The following is a 16,448-nucleotide window of genomic DNA, read 5'->3' as shown; positions in this document are numbered from 1 at the left end:
TTCATCGAAACTGAGTTTGGTTTTTGTTTGCTTTTTCGCGCTGCTTTCACAATGAATAGCACTTTGTAATATTACCTCTGGAAACCTGTCGGTTGCTGTCCACGAAGAAAAACATCGGGCTTTGAGCTCGCCCGACCTGTTGTCCGGACCCATCTCTAACGAGCTATATTTTCCCGGTCAGATGCTCGGTGAAACCATGGACTGGTCTGTACATCCGTGCCACGACTTCCACCGGTTCGTGTGCGGCCGAATGGCGAAAAACGCTACGGCAATTCGTCACATCCTGAACCGCCGCTTCATCGATGCTGTCATTAGTTCTGCCAGGTAGGAACCAGCATTCGTATCCTAGCAGAATTATCATAAAATACTAAGAATAGAGTAGTATGGAAAAAAGCAACATCGCATTGGTCGGTATAGACTACGACATGAAACCTTAGCGCGACATTACGTCCAGTCCGATGGCGTTTCGTCATGAGACCTTATATAGGGCCGACCATGGGTCCTCGTTGGTGCTGTGATGGCACAGGAAGGACCGGTAACGAGAGACATTATTATGTAATGGACATAACGGCCTTCTCTCGCCGCAAGATTCCCCTAACCACAGTGCGATTCATACTCGAGTTTTTCTCAAAAGTATGGGAAAAAATCTGTCGATAACGCAAGAGAACTCAAACACAAACACGCAGAAACAGGACCACACAAACATCGACCATAACTCGGAAACACATTCAGCGCTAGCGAACAGGGATGTAAGAAGACAGCACCATGCGCTGAATTCAACAATTTTATTTCCAGAAAACGTCAAACTGTTTATCCGTGTACAGTGGCGCTACCAGTCTATTCACAAACCAACCACAAAACCTCTTTCCCGACTTAAAAGATCAATTCACGGTGCATTCAAACCAAGCCATTTTCGCAAAAAATTACCTGGACCTCTCAAGCTATTATCTTTGTTCTTCGCCATTACTGTGCAACAATCATACATTGGTGCGCAACCACACTCTGAACAATGCACAAACATAATTATTATTGTTCATAACGTGTAACAGTCATGTTAGGCAAGAGGGGGTCCAATGTCATCCCCACACATTGGCATATTAGGGGGGGAGGCGCTGCGACGAACCTTGTCCCCCCCCCGGAAGCGGAAACCCTGCGAATGCTTATTCGCTTCGGCGTCGTATAAGTATATTGTAAAACATGCCTGGTTTTCCTGTGTGCTTTCACGTAGCAATATGTAACCAATATAACTCTCCTGAGCAGTTGATTTCGTGTCACCAGTCTTATTCAGGAAACACGTCTTCTGCAGAAGTAAGCGCTCGACCATAAGTACCCCATAAAAGGGAAACAGCCATTTCGCTAGTCTCTCGCGTGATGCAGAAGTCCGCGCTACCAACATGGTCACCTTTCTGCATGTCTTCGCGTAAAGCAGAAAGCCGCAAACTTCGAAGTTCAGGAACCTCTCAGTTTTCGGTTTAAAGTGGCCCTACAACTCTTTTTGAGCATGGCCGGAAAACGCTACCCATCGGTAGTAGATGCTCCAGACAACACGCGAGCCAAATAATATAGCGCCGCACGTGGCCTGGAGTTCACAGTAAATTATCAAGGTCGACTAAAAATTGCTTTCTCTTCTTTTGTCAAATGATGGATGATGCTCAAAAATCACTCGTAGAAAGCTAACTTATCAGCCATTAACTAATTTAAACATGGCGTGCTCAGTCGTTGCAGAGGTCGCCGCGGAAGGCCGTCACTTGTTCACGCATGCGCGCGCGATCTTAGTGAAAAAGCCACGTATTAGAAAAAAAAGAGTGCTCAAGTTCACGAGGCACGGGCGTGACGTATTTTCTTTGCCCCTGCCATCCCTTCGTGCTTAGCTTCCAGTGATTTCATCCGGATGAGAGAAAAAAGAATGCAATAGCAGCGTGCGACAAATCTTTGTGACTCCGATTGTACTGGACGGATTCTCAAATGTTTGCGGCGTTGAGTTTGCGAGGCAATAAGCTTTTCCAGTGAATTCATTCCACTTGCAAAAAGTGCTTCGGGGCCCCTTTATAGATGACTTCGCGCCTTCCATTCCATGCAGACGCGAGGACGTCCCCGCCGAGAAACAGACCGCGTCGCAGAGGGCGGCGCGTCTCTTCAAGACGTGCGACGACGTGGTGGCGCAAGAGACGGACTACGTGCCTCGAATCCGCGGATACATGCACGACGCCAACCTGCACTGGCCGCAGCACCCGGCGACACGCGATCACTCCGCGGTGGACGTGTTGAGCAGCATGCTTCAGATCAGCGACAAGTGGGGCTGGCCGTGCTTCTTCGAGTTCTACACGCGAGGAAGCAGCGATTCGTTCGAGGTCGTCGCGTTCGTTCTGCAGTCCTTACAACCTGACTGATATGTGGGGTTTAACGTCCCAAAACCATCATATTGTTACGGAAAAGAAGAGACGCCGTAACGACGAGGCTGGGGATTAGATATATTCCAAACCAGCGGTAATGGCGTGCCCGGTTCACCAGCGATCGAGCGGAGACCACCCTTCGTCTTCCTCGTCAGGCACACACGCGCGTCGCCCCCTAGAATATCAGTATACATGCATGTAGCATAACCCCCGGCGGCGCAAGCGCCGTCTCGGCGCATTTAGATGTCAACGTCACTAGGAGAGTTGTAGGGCTTCAAGCGCGCAACATGTACAATATCGGTAGCCTGTTGGGCACATGAAGACAATGGGGTGGCAGGACCAATTTTATATGTTACAGGCGTAACCACACGGAGGACACGGTATGAGCCTGTGTAGCGAGTAAGCAGTTTTTCTGACAAGCCAACTTGACGGGTCGGAGACCAGAGCAGTACCAAAGAACCGGGTGGAAAGTGTACGTCGCGGTGTCGTTGGTCATACAAGCGCCGTTGCTTCTCTTGAGAGGTCAGAAGGCGAGTACGGGTGATTTCGCGTGCGTGAGCGGCCCGAGTGATAGCGTCCATGGCATATTCACTGGTGGGTACTCCAGGAGACAGTATGACGGTGTCTAGAGGCAATGTTGGTTCTCGACCAAACAGCAGAAAAAATGGAGAGTAACCGGCAGTGTCATGGCGCGAAGAATTGTAGGCAAATGTGACGTACGGCAACGCGAGATCCCAGTCGGTGTGGTTGGTAGAAACATACTTAGCGAGCATGTCTGTAAGAGTTCGATTTAGGCGCTCCGTGAATCCATTGGTTTGCGGGTGGTATGACGTAGTCAGCTTGTGTCTCGTTTTACAGGACTGCAAGATGTCGGCTATGACCTTCGACAAAAAGGTGCGGCCACGGTCTGTAAGCAGCTGCCGTGGGGCTCCGTGTTGCAAAATCACGTCCTTAAGGAGGAAGTCGGCGACATCTGTGGCGCAGCTTGTTGGGAGAGCTCGTGTGATGGCATAACGCGTGGCGTAGTCGGTGGCCACGGCTATCCACTTGTTACCCGAGGAAGACAAGGGAAAAGGGCCAAGTAGGTCCAAGCCAACGCGGAGGAACGGTTCTGACGGAATATCGAGTGGTTGAAGGCGTCCGGCGGGAAGTGTCGATGGCGTTTTGCGGCGCTGACATTTCTCACAAGCCGCAACGTACCTTCTGACTGAGCGTGCAAGCCCTGGCCAGTAGAAGCGTCGGCGTATTCGGTCGTAAGTGCGTGACACACCAAGGTGACCAGCAGTCGGAAGGTCATGAAGTTCATGTAGAACTTCCGAGCGAAGGTGTTTCGGAATGACAAGCAGCAGAGCCGGTCCATCCGGCTCAAAACTTTGGCGGTATAATACACCATCGTGGAGCACGAACGAGCGATAGGACTGACTGGAAGATGGTGATTCGAGGCTCTCAATGATAGCACGCAAGGATGCATCATAGCGCTGCTCGTCACCGATGCATGTCACTTGCGAAAGGGAAAAGACGCAAGGCTCGGTGTCGGTGTCATGCATAGTGCTTGACTCAGCGACCGGGTAGCGCGACAGGCAGTCGGCGTCCTGATGTAGGCGTCCGGACTTGTACGTCACCGTAAAGATATACTCTTGGAGTTGCAGTGCCCAGCGCCCGAGCCGGCCAGTAGGATCCTTCAGTGACGTAAGCCAACATAGCGCATGATGGTCAGTTATCACAGTGAAATTAGTGCCATATAAATATGGACGGAACTTTGAGACTGCCCAAACAAGAGCAAGACATTCACGCTCCGTAATAGAATAGTTGCGCTCAGCAGCTGTGAGGAGGCGGCTAGCGTAGGCGACAACTCGGTCGTGTCCCCGTTGGCGCTGGGCTAACACGGCTCCGATTCCGTGACCACTAGCATCGGTTCGAACTTCCGTCGGAGCGAATGGGTCAAAGTGAGCCAATATGGGTGGAGTCGTCAGTAGCGTGATTAGGTGAGAAAAAGCAGCAGCTTGGTCGGTACCCCACGTAATGTGACGTCTTTCTTTAGAAGCTCTGTGAGGGGTCGAGCGATGGTTGCGAAATCTTTCACAAACCTTCTAAAATAGGAGCAAAGTACTACAAAACTCCGGACGTCTTTGGCTGACTGGGGTACAGGAAAACTGGTGACTGCATGAATTTTCTCGGGGTCCGGCTGCACACCAGAGGCGTCGACAAGGTGGCCCAACACTGTAATTTGCCGGCGTCCGAAGCGGCACTTCGACGAGTTCAATTGGAGGCCTGCAGTGCGGAATATGTCGAGAATAGCTGACAAACGCTGAAGGTGGGTCTCAAATGTTGGGGAATGTACAACGACATCGTCAAGATAACAAAGACATGTTGACCATTTGAACCCTTGTAGCAGAGAGTCGATCATGCGTTCAAACGTGGCTGGGGCGTTGCATAGCCCAAATGGCATAACCTTGAACTGATATAGGCCGTCTGGAGTTACAAATGCAGTCTTCTCTTGGTCTTTTTCGTCGACAGCAATCTGCCAGTAGCCGGAACGTAGGTCTATTGTGGAAAAGTATCGGGCGCCGTGGAGACAATCGAGAGCGTCATCGATGCGGGGTAAAGGGTAAACGTCCTTTTTCGTGATTCTATTCAGATGACGGTAATCCACGCAGAAGCGCCACGTGCCATCTTTCTTTTTAACGAGCACAACGGGGGACGCCCATGGGCTCGAAGAGGGTTCAATAATTCCTTTGGCTAACATCTTGGTGACTTCTTGTTGAATTATTTTACGCTCGGTAGCAGACACCCGGTATGGTCGCCGATGAATGGGATGAGAATCACCTGTGTTAATGCGGTGCTTGGCGAGTGAAGTCCGGCCGAGTGGACGGTGGTCGACGTCGAATATGTCGCGGTATGAAGCCAGAAGGCGGCATAGCGCGGTTGACTTCTCAGGTTTGAGGTCCGGGGCGATCATGGAGCGTAAGGTCGCATCGAGGCGCGTGACATCCTGTGAGTGATGTGGGTGCTCGGGACATACGTCTGCCGTAAAACAGGTGACGTGGTCGTCAATTAAGGGCCTTAGTGTGGCGACCAAAATTCCTTGGGGTAGCACTTGTTTTATGAAACCGAAATTGATAACAGGTAAATATGTTCGGTTAGAGGCCAAGCTTACGACAGAGTGTGGGACAGTAATGTCACGCGCCAGGAGAACATCAGTAATCGGCGTCACGATATAATCACCGTCAAGCACGGGAGAGGGTGTTGCCAATTCGATGAATGTGAGAGCTTTAGGCGGTATCCGGAAGAAGTCAGTGGTGCACAAGCTGTTCGGGAGTTCAGGGTCAGAATCCGGTAGAAGAGGAAGTTCTAGGCAGAGAGTACCGGCGGCACAATCGATGAGGGCAGAATGCGTCGATAGGAAGTCCATGCCGAAGATTAGGTCGTGGGGGCAATTTGCAAGCACCGTAAATAAAACGGGAACATGGCGGCCGGCAATACTAACACGAGCGGTACACATTCCAGTGATGGCCACAGTTCCACCATCACGACACGGAGGGCTTTAGTTGCTGCAGGCGTGAGGACTTTTTTGAGCAGGCGACACAGATGAGCACTCATTATAGACACTTGAGCTCCGGTATCGACTAACGCCGTCAAGGAAATACCGTCCACATACACCTCAATCAAGTTCGTATCAGTGGGGAGCGTCAATGGAGGATTTGGATCATTCGCAAGCGATGCAGCACTACCTCCCGGAGCTGCATGATCTAGTTTTCCGTCCGAGAGGATCCACAGTTGACCGGCGACGGATAGCGGCGTGGTTGGGGCGATGGGGAACGGCGACGTTGAGGTGGCGGCGAACGAGCAGTGGAGCGGCTGTTGGGGATGTCGGAAGAAAGGTACACACGACTGGGCGAATACCGACGGGAGTCCTCGTATGGTCGATTAGAGGAAAATTGACTCCAGTTTGAGGGCGTCCAAGTGCTGCGGCAGTAGCGGGAGATATGGCCAACTCGGTGGCAGCGGAAGCAGATCGGCTTGTCTGCAGTTCTCCATTCCGCCGGATTGCGGGATCGCGGAATAAAATGTGGTGCATTTGTTGTCATTGGTCTGGAGACGGGTCGGGACACAGAGCAGGCCACAGGAAAACCAAGCTTTGCAATTTCCTGCCTCACGACGGCGTGAATAACGGAGACCGGCGGAGGCGTTTCTGCGGCGCCATGATCGAGCGGATGTGGAGGAAATGGTGCCGGACTTGACGCCTCAAGCTCCCGTCGAACTATTCGTGTCACGCTGTCCTGCATGGGTGGTGCGGCACCGAGATCGGTGCAAGTGGATGTAACAGCCGTGTTTGGTAGCCGCGTAAACTGTGGCAGAACACGGCGGCTTTTGGCCATTTCGAAGCGACGGCATTCCTTGATAGTCGTATCTACGGTTGTGACGTTATTGTAGACGAGCAAATTGAAGGCGTCGTCCGCGATGCCCTTAAGTATGTGGCCTACCTTGACACTCTCTGTCATTTGCTCGTCGACTTTTCGGCACAACGCGAGGACATCCTGTATGTACGAGACATACGACTCTGTTGACGACTGCACACGAGTGGCGAGTTCTTTTCGCGCTTCCATTTGGCGACCAGACGGGTCCCCAAAGATGTCGCGTAGTCGCTCCTTGAAGGTATCCCAGCTGGTGAGCTCGGTCTCATGGGCGTCGAACCAGACCCGTGGGGTGCCGTCCAAGTAGAATATTACGTTGGCGAGCATCATGGTAGGGTCCCATCGGTGTGTGTGGCTAACACGCTCGTACATACGGAGCCAGTAGTCGACGTCGAGCCCAGGTTGTGCGGAGAATGTACCTGGATCACGGGGGGTGGGCATCGTCAGGTATGTAGTGGCTGGAGCTACAGAGGGAGACGCTGACAGGCTGTTGTCATTGGTAGCCATGGCCGGAGACTGAATGGTGCGGCCACTGCGAAGCTTCGTGGTGAAGACGGGGAACGTTCCACCTCCACCAAATATGTTACGGAAAAGAAGAGACGCCGTAACGACGAGGCTGGGGATTAGATATATTCCAAACCAGCGGTAATGGCGTGCCCGGTTCACCAGCGATCGAGCGGAGACCACCCTTCGTCTTCCTCGTCAGGCACACACGCGCGTCGCCCCCTAGAATATCAGTATACATGCATGTAGCAATATGATCATTGAGAGATGCTATAGTGGAGGGCTCCGCAAATTTCGACCACCTGGGGTTGTTTAGCGAGCACCCAAATCTGAGCATAGGGGCTCACAGCATTTTTGCCTCCATCAGCAATTCAGCCGCCCGCCGCAGCCGGGATTCGATCCCGCGACCTGCAGGTCAGCAGCCGAGTACCTTAGCCCACCGCGGTGGGGCAATTGTTACAACCTAAAAAGCTAGAGTCACCTCTTGCCACAGCTTTTACTGTCTCTATCACTGAGTGATAAGTATAGACCGTTTAATAGCGCTTACTTGTTCTGGTGACCTCTTGTGCATTCCAGGTAGTTGACCGTACGCAGCGCTGTTTTTGTCACTGATTTTACATCGGGAACCCTCTGGTAAACTTCGTCGGGTATTCGGTCATCGCTGCTTTGTCGAACGTAACATTGTAATTGGTGACGGACCTTGGGACGAGTTTCGCGCAGGCGCCGTGCTTTCTGTGTGTACTGTGAGCCGTGTTCTTTCGTCACTCGCCACCGTTTGCAAATCGTCGCGAAACAAGCTGTTCCTGCGCGACACTCGCTACGACCGCCAGCCGACTCCAGCGGCCTGCCAAGTGCTCCAATGTTCGCTTTAACAACGGACAACTTTGTAGAATTAGCGGCCGAAGTTGAGAAGCTGCTAAAGGCAAGACAAAAAATGGAGCACTTCCGTTCTTCGGAAGCCACCAGTCAGTTGAAATTTCTCATTTGTTTTTCAACGCACTATATAATTGTACTACACAGTTCAGCCGAATATACTAAAGAAAAAAAAATGCTTAGTCTTTTTAGGTTTTATCAGACATGGAGATATCCAAACTTACGATGCCGACTTCACTTGCTCGCAGCAGCTCGCTTGTTTACGTGAGCGCAACCAGGATTTAGCGTTCTAAAGAGTTTTTCACGCCTTAACGAATTGTTTCTCGAATTTGCAGTTGACCGTACACCCCACTGTACACCTCGAGCAATTCAAGTACAACGCGGTAAAACTCGGCGTGGGGTCACCGGCTCATCGGAGGTACTTCGAGACACTGTACTCGCATTACGGAGGCGGCATCGTGGACGGCGTCACGTTCGAACAGATGATGGACTTCGAAGCCGAGATCCTGGACCCCGCACTGACCGAGTTTTTCTCGCCGCCCGAAACATACGTCTTCGAGAGGGACCCCTCGGACGTGTTCGGAATGTGGGAACGTTGGACGAGCGCCATCGCCAGGCACTACAATCTCACCGGAAACGAGCTGGTACGGAGCCATTTACTGAGCAAGCCTTACGGGTAAACCTAAAATTAAGAGGACCCTAAACAACTTCTAAAGATAAAGAAAATGCGACCAGCCCCAAACACGAAGCAATGAATGCGATAGCAACATGGCGATGTTGGAATGGGCCACCTTCCGACATTCAAATCTGTTGCTATCGCATTCTTGTTCGCATTCAGATAGATTCTGGCTTCACGGTAAGGCCAGAAGCTATCACTTTTCAATCGAATCTCACGTAAAACAAGAGCACGCAGGAAATACGGTGGCCCCAAAGAGCGAAGTGGTAAGAGGACAGCTACAGTTCACCTGCAGCCTCCTGATGTTTGTCGAGCTAGCGCGTGCGCCAGAGCTCTTGAGCGTGTCTACGAGCAAAGTTCGCTGCAGCTGCACCAGAGACGCAGCCCCCTTCTCCCCGGCACGATCACGTTCTTTCGTCCGACGAAACACGGTCACGGCGATTCCTCTCGGTTTGAGAGGCCACCAGCTGCCAGCGTCACGCGCTGTGCGACGTTAAACAGGTTTAGTTGAGCGTCCGCAAAGGCTCTGCGAATGCAATCTGCAATTCAAAATTGTTGCCACGGTGCGTCCGCAAAACTGCTGCGTAGACGCCCAGCTAAATCTGGTTGTTATAGCATTCACGCTCTGTGCAGTGATATGGCTGGCCTGTTTTATCTGTCCCACCCACCTGCGTCCCGCTCGCCTGCTTTTCCGCGTGCGTAAAACATACGATGCGGCGGGCGGTGTTGTATATTTCCATTGTATACCCAACAAAATGACGGCTTAGACACGATAACAGCGTCCATCAACTAAAAGAACCCGTGCACTATCCTGTCCCGGTGTTCCCCGTCTTTTCGCGTTAACTCATGGCGCTAGTAGTCTGTTTCGCGTGATGTCATTTTCAAATAATCTCTCGACTAATACACAGACGAGGCATGGAAGTTTTGTGTATCCGTAATCTCCTTCACCACGCAGCGCCCGTCAGGTTGGTCCAGGGGCTCTGGTGCTCCAATGCTGAACCCCAAGGCGGCGCGGGAGCGCATCACGGCTTCCGTGGCTGCATTTTGATGGAGTATTAATGAGTGAGGCCTGTGGGCTTTGACTTATTAGCATTCTAAAAAACACTAGTTAGTCCCTCATAACCACATCGTGCTCTGAAACGTAATATCCCCACAATTATGCGATCGCACGCCCATTCTATCTCTACTCGCATGGCAGCCCAACCATTTTGTTTGTGCTTCTTTTTCGCTGCGAACGTATGTGACATGCGCAAAAGAAAACAACACCGTGTAGGCGAAAACCACGAAATCCTGAGAAGCTTAAGGTTCAGTGCTTACAGTGTCTGCTTGTTAGGCGAGGAGGTAGTCCCTTCGGGAAGCTGATTCAAGGCTATAATCACGTTAGATCAGTTTAAACCTATTGACTCATTTAGTGCTACAGCTCCAAATAAGTAGTGGACTAGACATAAGTATGCAGTAAATTAAACTCAGACGTGTCACATGGTACTTCATTCATTTGACTAAAACGACTCGAATAAAAAGCTACATTCTTAGTTTCCTCCCGAGTCATTTGTATTACATCCCCCTTCGGAAAGCTTTCTCCACCTTCCATGTCTTTATTATGTCTTCTTGAGGTTCAACAGCACGAAACAATACACGGCGGACAGGAAAAAGACAGGACAAGCTTTCTTGTCAAAAAAATTTTAGTTGGAAGTCGGCGCTTTTCTCGTCCTTTTCCTGTCCACCGTGATTTTTTTCGCGTTGTTAAACCTAAAGTATGCTAAACAAACTGGCCCAGCCAGCCACTTTGTTTATTATGTATCCGAGGTCAGAAGCATTGGAACCTTTCTGCACCTGGTTTGGCTCTGCAACGCCTCTGGGATCCACACACCTTTAATCAAACAACGATGTCATGGAATGACGTCAAGTTATGCGACGTCAAAAAAGTTGCACCTCAGCGAGTTGGCGCCTATGAATATTAAACGTGTTCTTCCCGGTGCAATGCTTGAAACATGAAGAACGGACGGAGATCTCTCACTCATGTCTATTCTTTCTTCCCGTCCCCTGCACTGTGACAAGCGTGACATCTCGTGCGACTTCATAATGAGGTCATGCATTTCGGTGTCCTGTGTTGTCATGTGGCGGCGTCATCGCATGGTTGTTTGCACCACTCGTGTTGACGCCATTGACGGTACAATCACGAGCTTGATGACGCATCTAAGGCATTCAGCTCAATAGTTTCTTGAAGACCTCACCGCGTTTTCGCAACTACAATACAAGTTACGAGGTTCACCAGACCTTCTGAAGCTCGAAGCTCGTGCACATCACCTGTGCTTCCACAGATCGAGACGGTCGCCAACAATCGGCAATACTTCCAGCTGATTCTGCACCTGGTCGCAACCAAGGAGGAGGTCCTCGAGCTCGTCATCGGCTGGCTCTGCGTCCAGTACACCTCCTGGTTCGCGAACCGGGAGCTGATCGCCAACTTTTACGGCTACCCAGAGAACGCGGACTTGCGGCACCGGCGCATATGCCTTGCCTTCACCATATCGCTCACCGGGATCGCCCTGGTCGTGCCGTTTGTGCAAGGCGTCTACACCGAACCAGTGCGCAAGGACGTTTGGGGCATCACTCGGGCCGTGCGGCGAACCGTGTACCAGACGCTGGACGAGGCCACCTATCCGTGGCACGAGATCAGCTCGGTATTCAGGTTCCTCGACATTGCAGTCGTGCATGACCTCGAGGCCAGGTCAGTTGAGACGCATCGTACACCAAACTGACACGAAACACCGTCCTCGCTATAAGGCGCGTTTGTGAACCTTTTAACCCGTCTGGCGGTAGCACAATAGGTAGAGCACCCGAAACCCACCGTCGTGGACTAAGGGGAACTCGCTTCAACTCCAATGCAAACCACCCGCGTAAACAAAAAATTTTATTGTCATATTTCCTGCCCAGTTTACTGACGCCAGGGAACGTCACTCCCGTGACAGAAACTGCGTCGGTGAAATATTAAAGCACCCTAGCATACGGCACGTTGATGTTGAAAACTGTTATGTGTTTCCGAGCAGGTAAATCTGTAGTATTAGTCACGACAATCACGTTGTAAATACGAGGCACGTCAGTGTGGCAATGCAAATGAGCTTTACGATAGGGTTCCGTAAGGTGAACCGAGTTCTCACCCATCGAATAGCTGCCGACGTGAACTGAAATAGAACCGTCATCCTCGAAAAAAAAACGCTGCGATAGCTTTACGATATTCTGCCACGGCGCACTTCCGAGTTCTCTAGGTTCAAGCCGTAACCTAATTGAGACGTTTCTGAAAGTTGGGTAAGAAGTGCTTGCGCAATATTGTCGTTATTGTCAAAAGAGTGAATAGATATTATACCATCCGCCGCAGTAGCCCAGTGGCACCTGCCTTAACCAAGCCTCTTACTTTTAAACTACTCCGCCTTCACAGGAGTCCTAACTACTTTTCTAACTAACCGCTGAATGACTTCGACACCTGTACTGTAACTGCTTCCCTAATCGACTGCTGCTAGACGAATTAATCAATAACAAGCAGGATTGCCAGATTTGGCTAAGTTTATGCCAGATTGGCTACTTTTGAGTGGGTTCGCCGACATGAGCCGTGAGTCTGAGTGAGTTCACCGACATACGTCAGTCGTTCACTACTCACCATTGCGGAGAGGGCGATCGGACCTGGCTTTTTTTTTCACTGCAAGCAAATTCACAGCCCGAAAATCGTCGCGTGTTGAGTCATTTCCCAACAGCCTCTCGTTTCGCAGGTTCGCCCACTTCCCGAACATGGAGGTCAGCTTCGTGAAGAACCTGCGGGACGCGACCAAGGCCAACCGCCTAACGAACCTCGACTCCATCGGCAAGATGGACCCGTCGTGGATACTGGCCGACGACCTGTACCAAGCACTCTCGCTGGGCGACAGGGCAGACTACGTTCTCAAGCCGTCCATACTGACGCCCCCCATGTACCACGAGGGCGCGCCTAGGGCGCTCCGCATGGGCACCTTCGGTGTCGAACTGGCCAAGGCCACCATCAAGGCCTACGAAGAGCTCCGACACCACGGCCACACGACAACGGCCATAGACAACTTCCAGGACTGCATACTTGCCGCAATGAGAGAAGAGGCAAGTTCAGAACAATCATTTCTCACATGCGAGTTGTTTGCGCTTACCAAACCTCTGTTCTCGCCCCGAATGAACTGTTCGAGCAAGGAGCAGTCGTATCATGAGAGGGTGAGTCCAGCTAGCCTCCATATCCCAGCCTAGCTAGCTATGCCATGGCACGCAAAACCGAGATAGGAGCATGGTGTATTATAACGAAGCGGAGGGAAAAGGAGTGAGAGAGAGCAGAAGTGATTTGAAAGTGAGGAGAAAAGAAAAGAACAGGAGAGTATAAATAGTACGGTAGAAGAAGAGTATAGCACAGTTAAGGAAGTACAGTAAATGAAGAAAATGGGGGAATGGCAGAGTTAAGCGTAGCACAGCTTTGCATAGTATACTATATAAAGGGGTAGGAAAGGAAGTGAGGGCGAGGAGTAATGAGAAAATTGGGGAATATAATTGTGGAGGGGACAGTGTGAAGCAATGCGAAGCCACGAAATTGAGCTTTTGACGAATGCCCGTCTGGTCGGGAGCGATGTCGCAATAATTAAAAGAACATCGCCTAAGTGAAAAAAAAAGACTGCGATACATGATGTTTCGACTCTTCTGGCAAGAGCCCCGTTCAAAACGAAACTAGAATTCCTATGTGAACAAGGCTCAGCAAAAAATTACTTTTTTTCGTATTCTTTTTTATGGCCCGTCTCCTTAATTTTTCATAGAACAGCCTTCTAAAATATCACAGGAGTGGAAAGAAGAAGCAAGGGTGAAGAGGGCCATGAGCTAGCTCCGCTGTTTTTCCAGTCTAGGCACCGCTATTGTGTCTTAATGCCAAAACTTGCTTTCTGGCGCCCAACAGAGAGACAACCGCTTCAATTATTCCCCTAAGCCAATATATCCCACTATAACCCACTTTTCATATTTTTAGGCTATTTCAAGCAAGCAAAAAAACTTTTTCGCCAACCATGAACATGCGAATTTGGGGATGTAGGGGTGTTTTGCCTCCTCAAATGGTATCTCCGTTACCCCGAAAGTTTGAAGATTGGTCGAGTCGGTTGGAGAACTTGAACTGGTACAGCGCATAACGAGAAAGACTTTTTTTTTTTGCGTGAGCCGGCTCGGCCTTTTTTATAGCTCAAGTAGTCTTGGTTCGCAATAAGGGTAAATGTCTTACCTTAGACAATAGTAATAACTGTATGGATTCAACGTCCTAAAATAAGCGTATGATTATGCGGCACGTCGCAGTAGAGGGCTCCGCATATTTCGACCACCATGGCTTTCTAAATCTTGGTTCACACGCTCAAATGCTTACACCTTCCTCAAAGATGTGGCCGCAACGATTGTCGGGTCAGCAGCCGAGAACAATAGCTACTGCGCCATTGAGACGTAATGGAAACTGCAAGTTGACAGCTCTTATTGCATAGACACATTCGGTGGACTTTTGCCGCAGCCGTCGCAGTCATGTCCCGCATATGTATGTATATGCACAAGACAGCCTCAAAAGAAACTAACGGGTAAGACAACTTTTTCAAGCGAGCGACAGGGAATTCGAAACTGCGACCTCTCTCTGCGCAGCGCGCTGCCTTAGGCAATTGCGCCATGGACCATACTAGGAAGCCTACATGACCGGGCGGCAAACGCCTCATGCACGCAATATAACTGCATTGGTGCACGCAATAGCTCAGAACCAGAAGGTACAGTGGGACATATAATCATACTTAGATGGGTACGTGGACAAATAAATAAAAAAGTAAGAACGACAAGCAAGTGCGTCTGCGCTGTAACTTTAGCCTGAGGAATATGTACGAACTATAGGCTCAAAAAAAGTTTCTTTTGGAGTCCAGAATCGACGCAAGCGGAGGACGCGAGCCGCGGCCTCACGTGCCACTCTGTATTTATTGCGTACCCAATTCTGAAATTTCCTCAAGTTTGGCTGGAATCGCGACGTCCCCGGAATTGGGATTCGAACATACAAGGCATGTTCGCAAGTGCCCGCAACGCTTATCTCTTGTGGGGCGATTTCGTACGTCTACAATGCCCTTACGGCAGAGTTTGCGTTCAAGCTACAGACCACAACAAGGTCACTTTGCTGGCTGCAGCGATCGCGTTTGCCAATGGAGTAAACTGCTAGCTAGAAGTGCCAAAATGGAGCCTATATAGTTAAAGCGACAACTATTCACTACAACAGTTCAGGCTCGTTCTGCGTGTATTTGTGCGTTTTCATGAGTCATTTCTTTTGTTTGGGCAGAGCGTAGTAAACTTTTTAGCTGCTTGCCGTTCTTCCTGTGACATGTCCATTTATCGTTTTCACATTCACTGCTCTTTCCTTCCGGCGAAACAGCGATTTGATTTTGTTTTTGTATGTTTGACTGATTGATCGATCGATTGATTAATTGATTTATGGATTAAGATGTGGATTTCAACGTCCCAAATCCACCTCGAGAGACGCCGTAGTGGTAGTTTGCTTATTTGTTTGCACCGAGAACCAAGGCAAAAGATAATACTAGGACATCGATGGGGGGAAAAATGGCTTTTGCCTTATATACTCGTCCCAGGCGATGATTCATTAAGAACACCGTGAGAGCCCTGCAGGTTCATTATCGTCCTCGCCGTTTTCAGGGACTGCCGGACCTCACCGCTGAATGGATCGCCAGGTTGGAGGACAGCGTGATGACCGCGGCCGCCCTGGACGTCGCGCTCGCAGTGCTCAAGCAGTCGCCGTCCTTCGACGACGACCGGCTGGGCGACGTGCCACTGACGGCTCGACAGCTCTTCTACGTCATCCACTGCTACACGTACTGCGGCGACGAGTACGGCCAGTTCTCGTGCAACCAGCCGCTGAGGCACAAGGCCGACTTCGCGGACGCCTTCTCGTGCGCGCCGCGAAGCGACATGCGAGCAGCGAGGCAGTGCAAAGGCTTCTAACGCCTTGCACGCCATTAGTTACTATAATTGCGATGCATTTTATATAACGTTTCGTTGTTTTCATTTACTAACCGCCTATGTTTTCTCGGCACTGAGATGTGCTATTTGCTGTGTACCACCTTTCTGACTTGACACACTTACGACGTAATATTACGTTTGATTGTTTTCATTTGCTTACTGCCCAAGGTTTTGTTTTGTTTTTCTAATTACTAATATCACTATTTTTATAACTTAAGTTATGAAAGCACATACCCTTCCAGAAACGAACCCCGATAGGGTAGAAAGTGTAAATAAAGTGAAGGGTAGTGTGGCACCTGCTGCGACACACCTTGACACAAAAGGAAGCAGTGATTTGTCGATGCTCTCGATCCGCAGATGGAGCATCAACGTGAAGTTCCACTTTGCGAAAATGGAAGCACGTGCCACTGTCGGCTCCCCTTTAGTGGGCAAAGTGACGCGAATCCTACGAAAAACAGGATCATTGATGGCATGCGGCCTAGAGCGCATGCTAGCAGACTGGTGTACCAGGACATATCTGTCAGCAAGAAATGTGACTGGTCGATAACT

The 16,448-nt window shown here is 50.3% G+C and overlaps 1 protein-coding gene across 1 annotated transcript; it reads left to right on the top strand.

Moving 5' to 3' along the window:
- The first annotated feature begins 196 nt into the window (after positions 1-196).
- Positions 197-15,881, top strand: LOC142767749 (neprilysin-1-like). Its single transcript, XM_075869979.1, has 6 exons — positions 197-324; positions 2,081-2,351; positions 8,521-8,829; positions 11,183-11,589; positions 12,626-13,091; positions 15,576-15,881. The coding sequence occupies exons 1-6, from the start codon at positions 197-199 to the stop codon at positions 15,879-15,881; spliced, it is 1,887 nt and encodes a 628-aa protein (XP_075726094.1).
- The last annotated feature ends 567 nt before the right edge of the window (positions 15,882-16,448 follow it).

Source organism: Rhipicephalus microplus, chromosome 7 (assembly GCF_043290135.1).
Source record: "Rhipicephalus microplus isolate Deutch F79 chromosome 7, USDA_Rmic, whole genome shotgun sequence".
Taxonomy (NCBI): Eukaryota; Metazoa; Arthropoda; class Arachnida; order Ixodida; family Ixodidae; genus Rhipicephalus; species Rhipicephalus microplus.
Note: the sequence above shows the minus strand (reverse complement) of the source record. Positions and strands in the feature narration are given on the sequence as shown.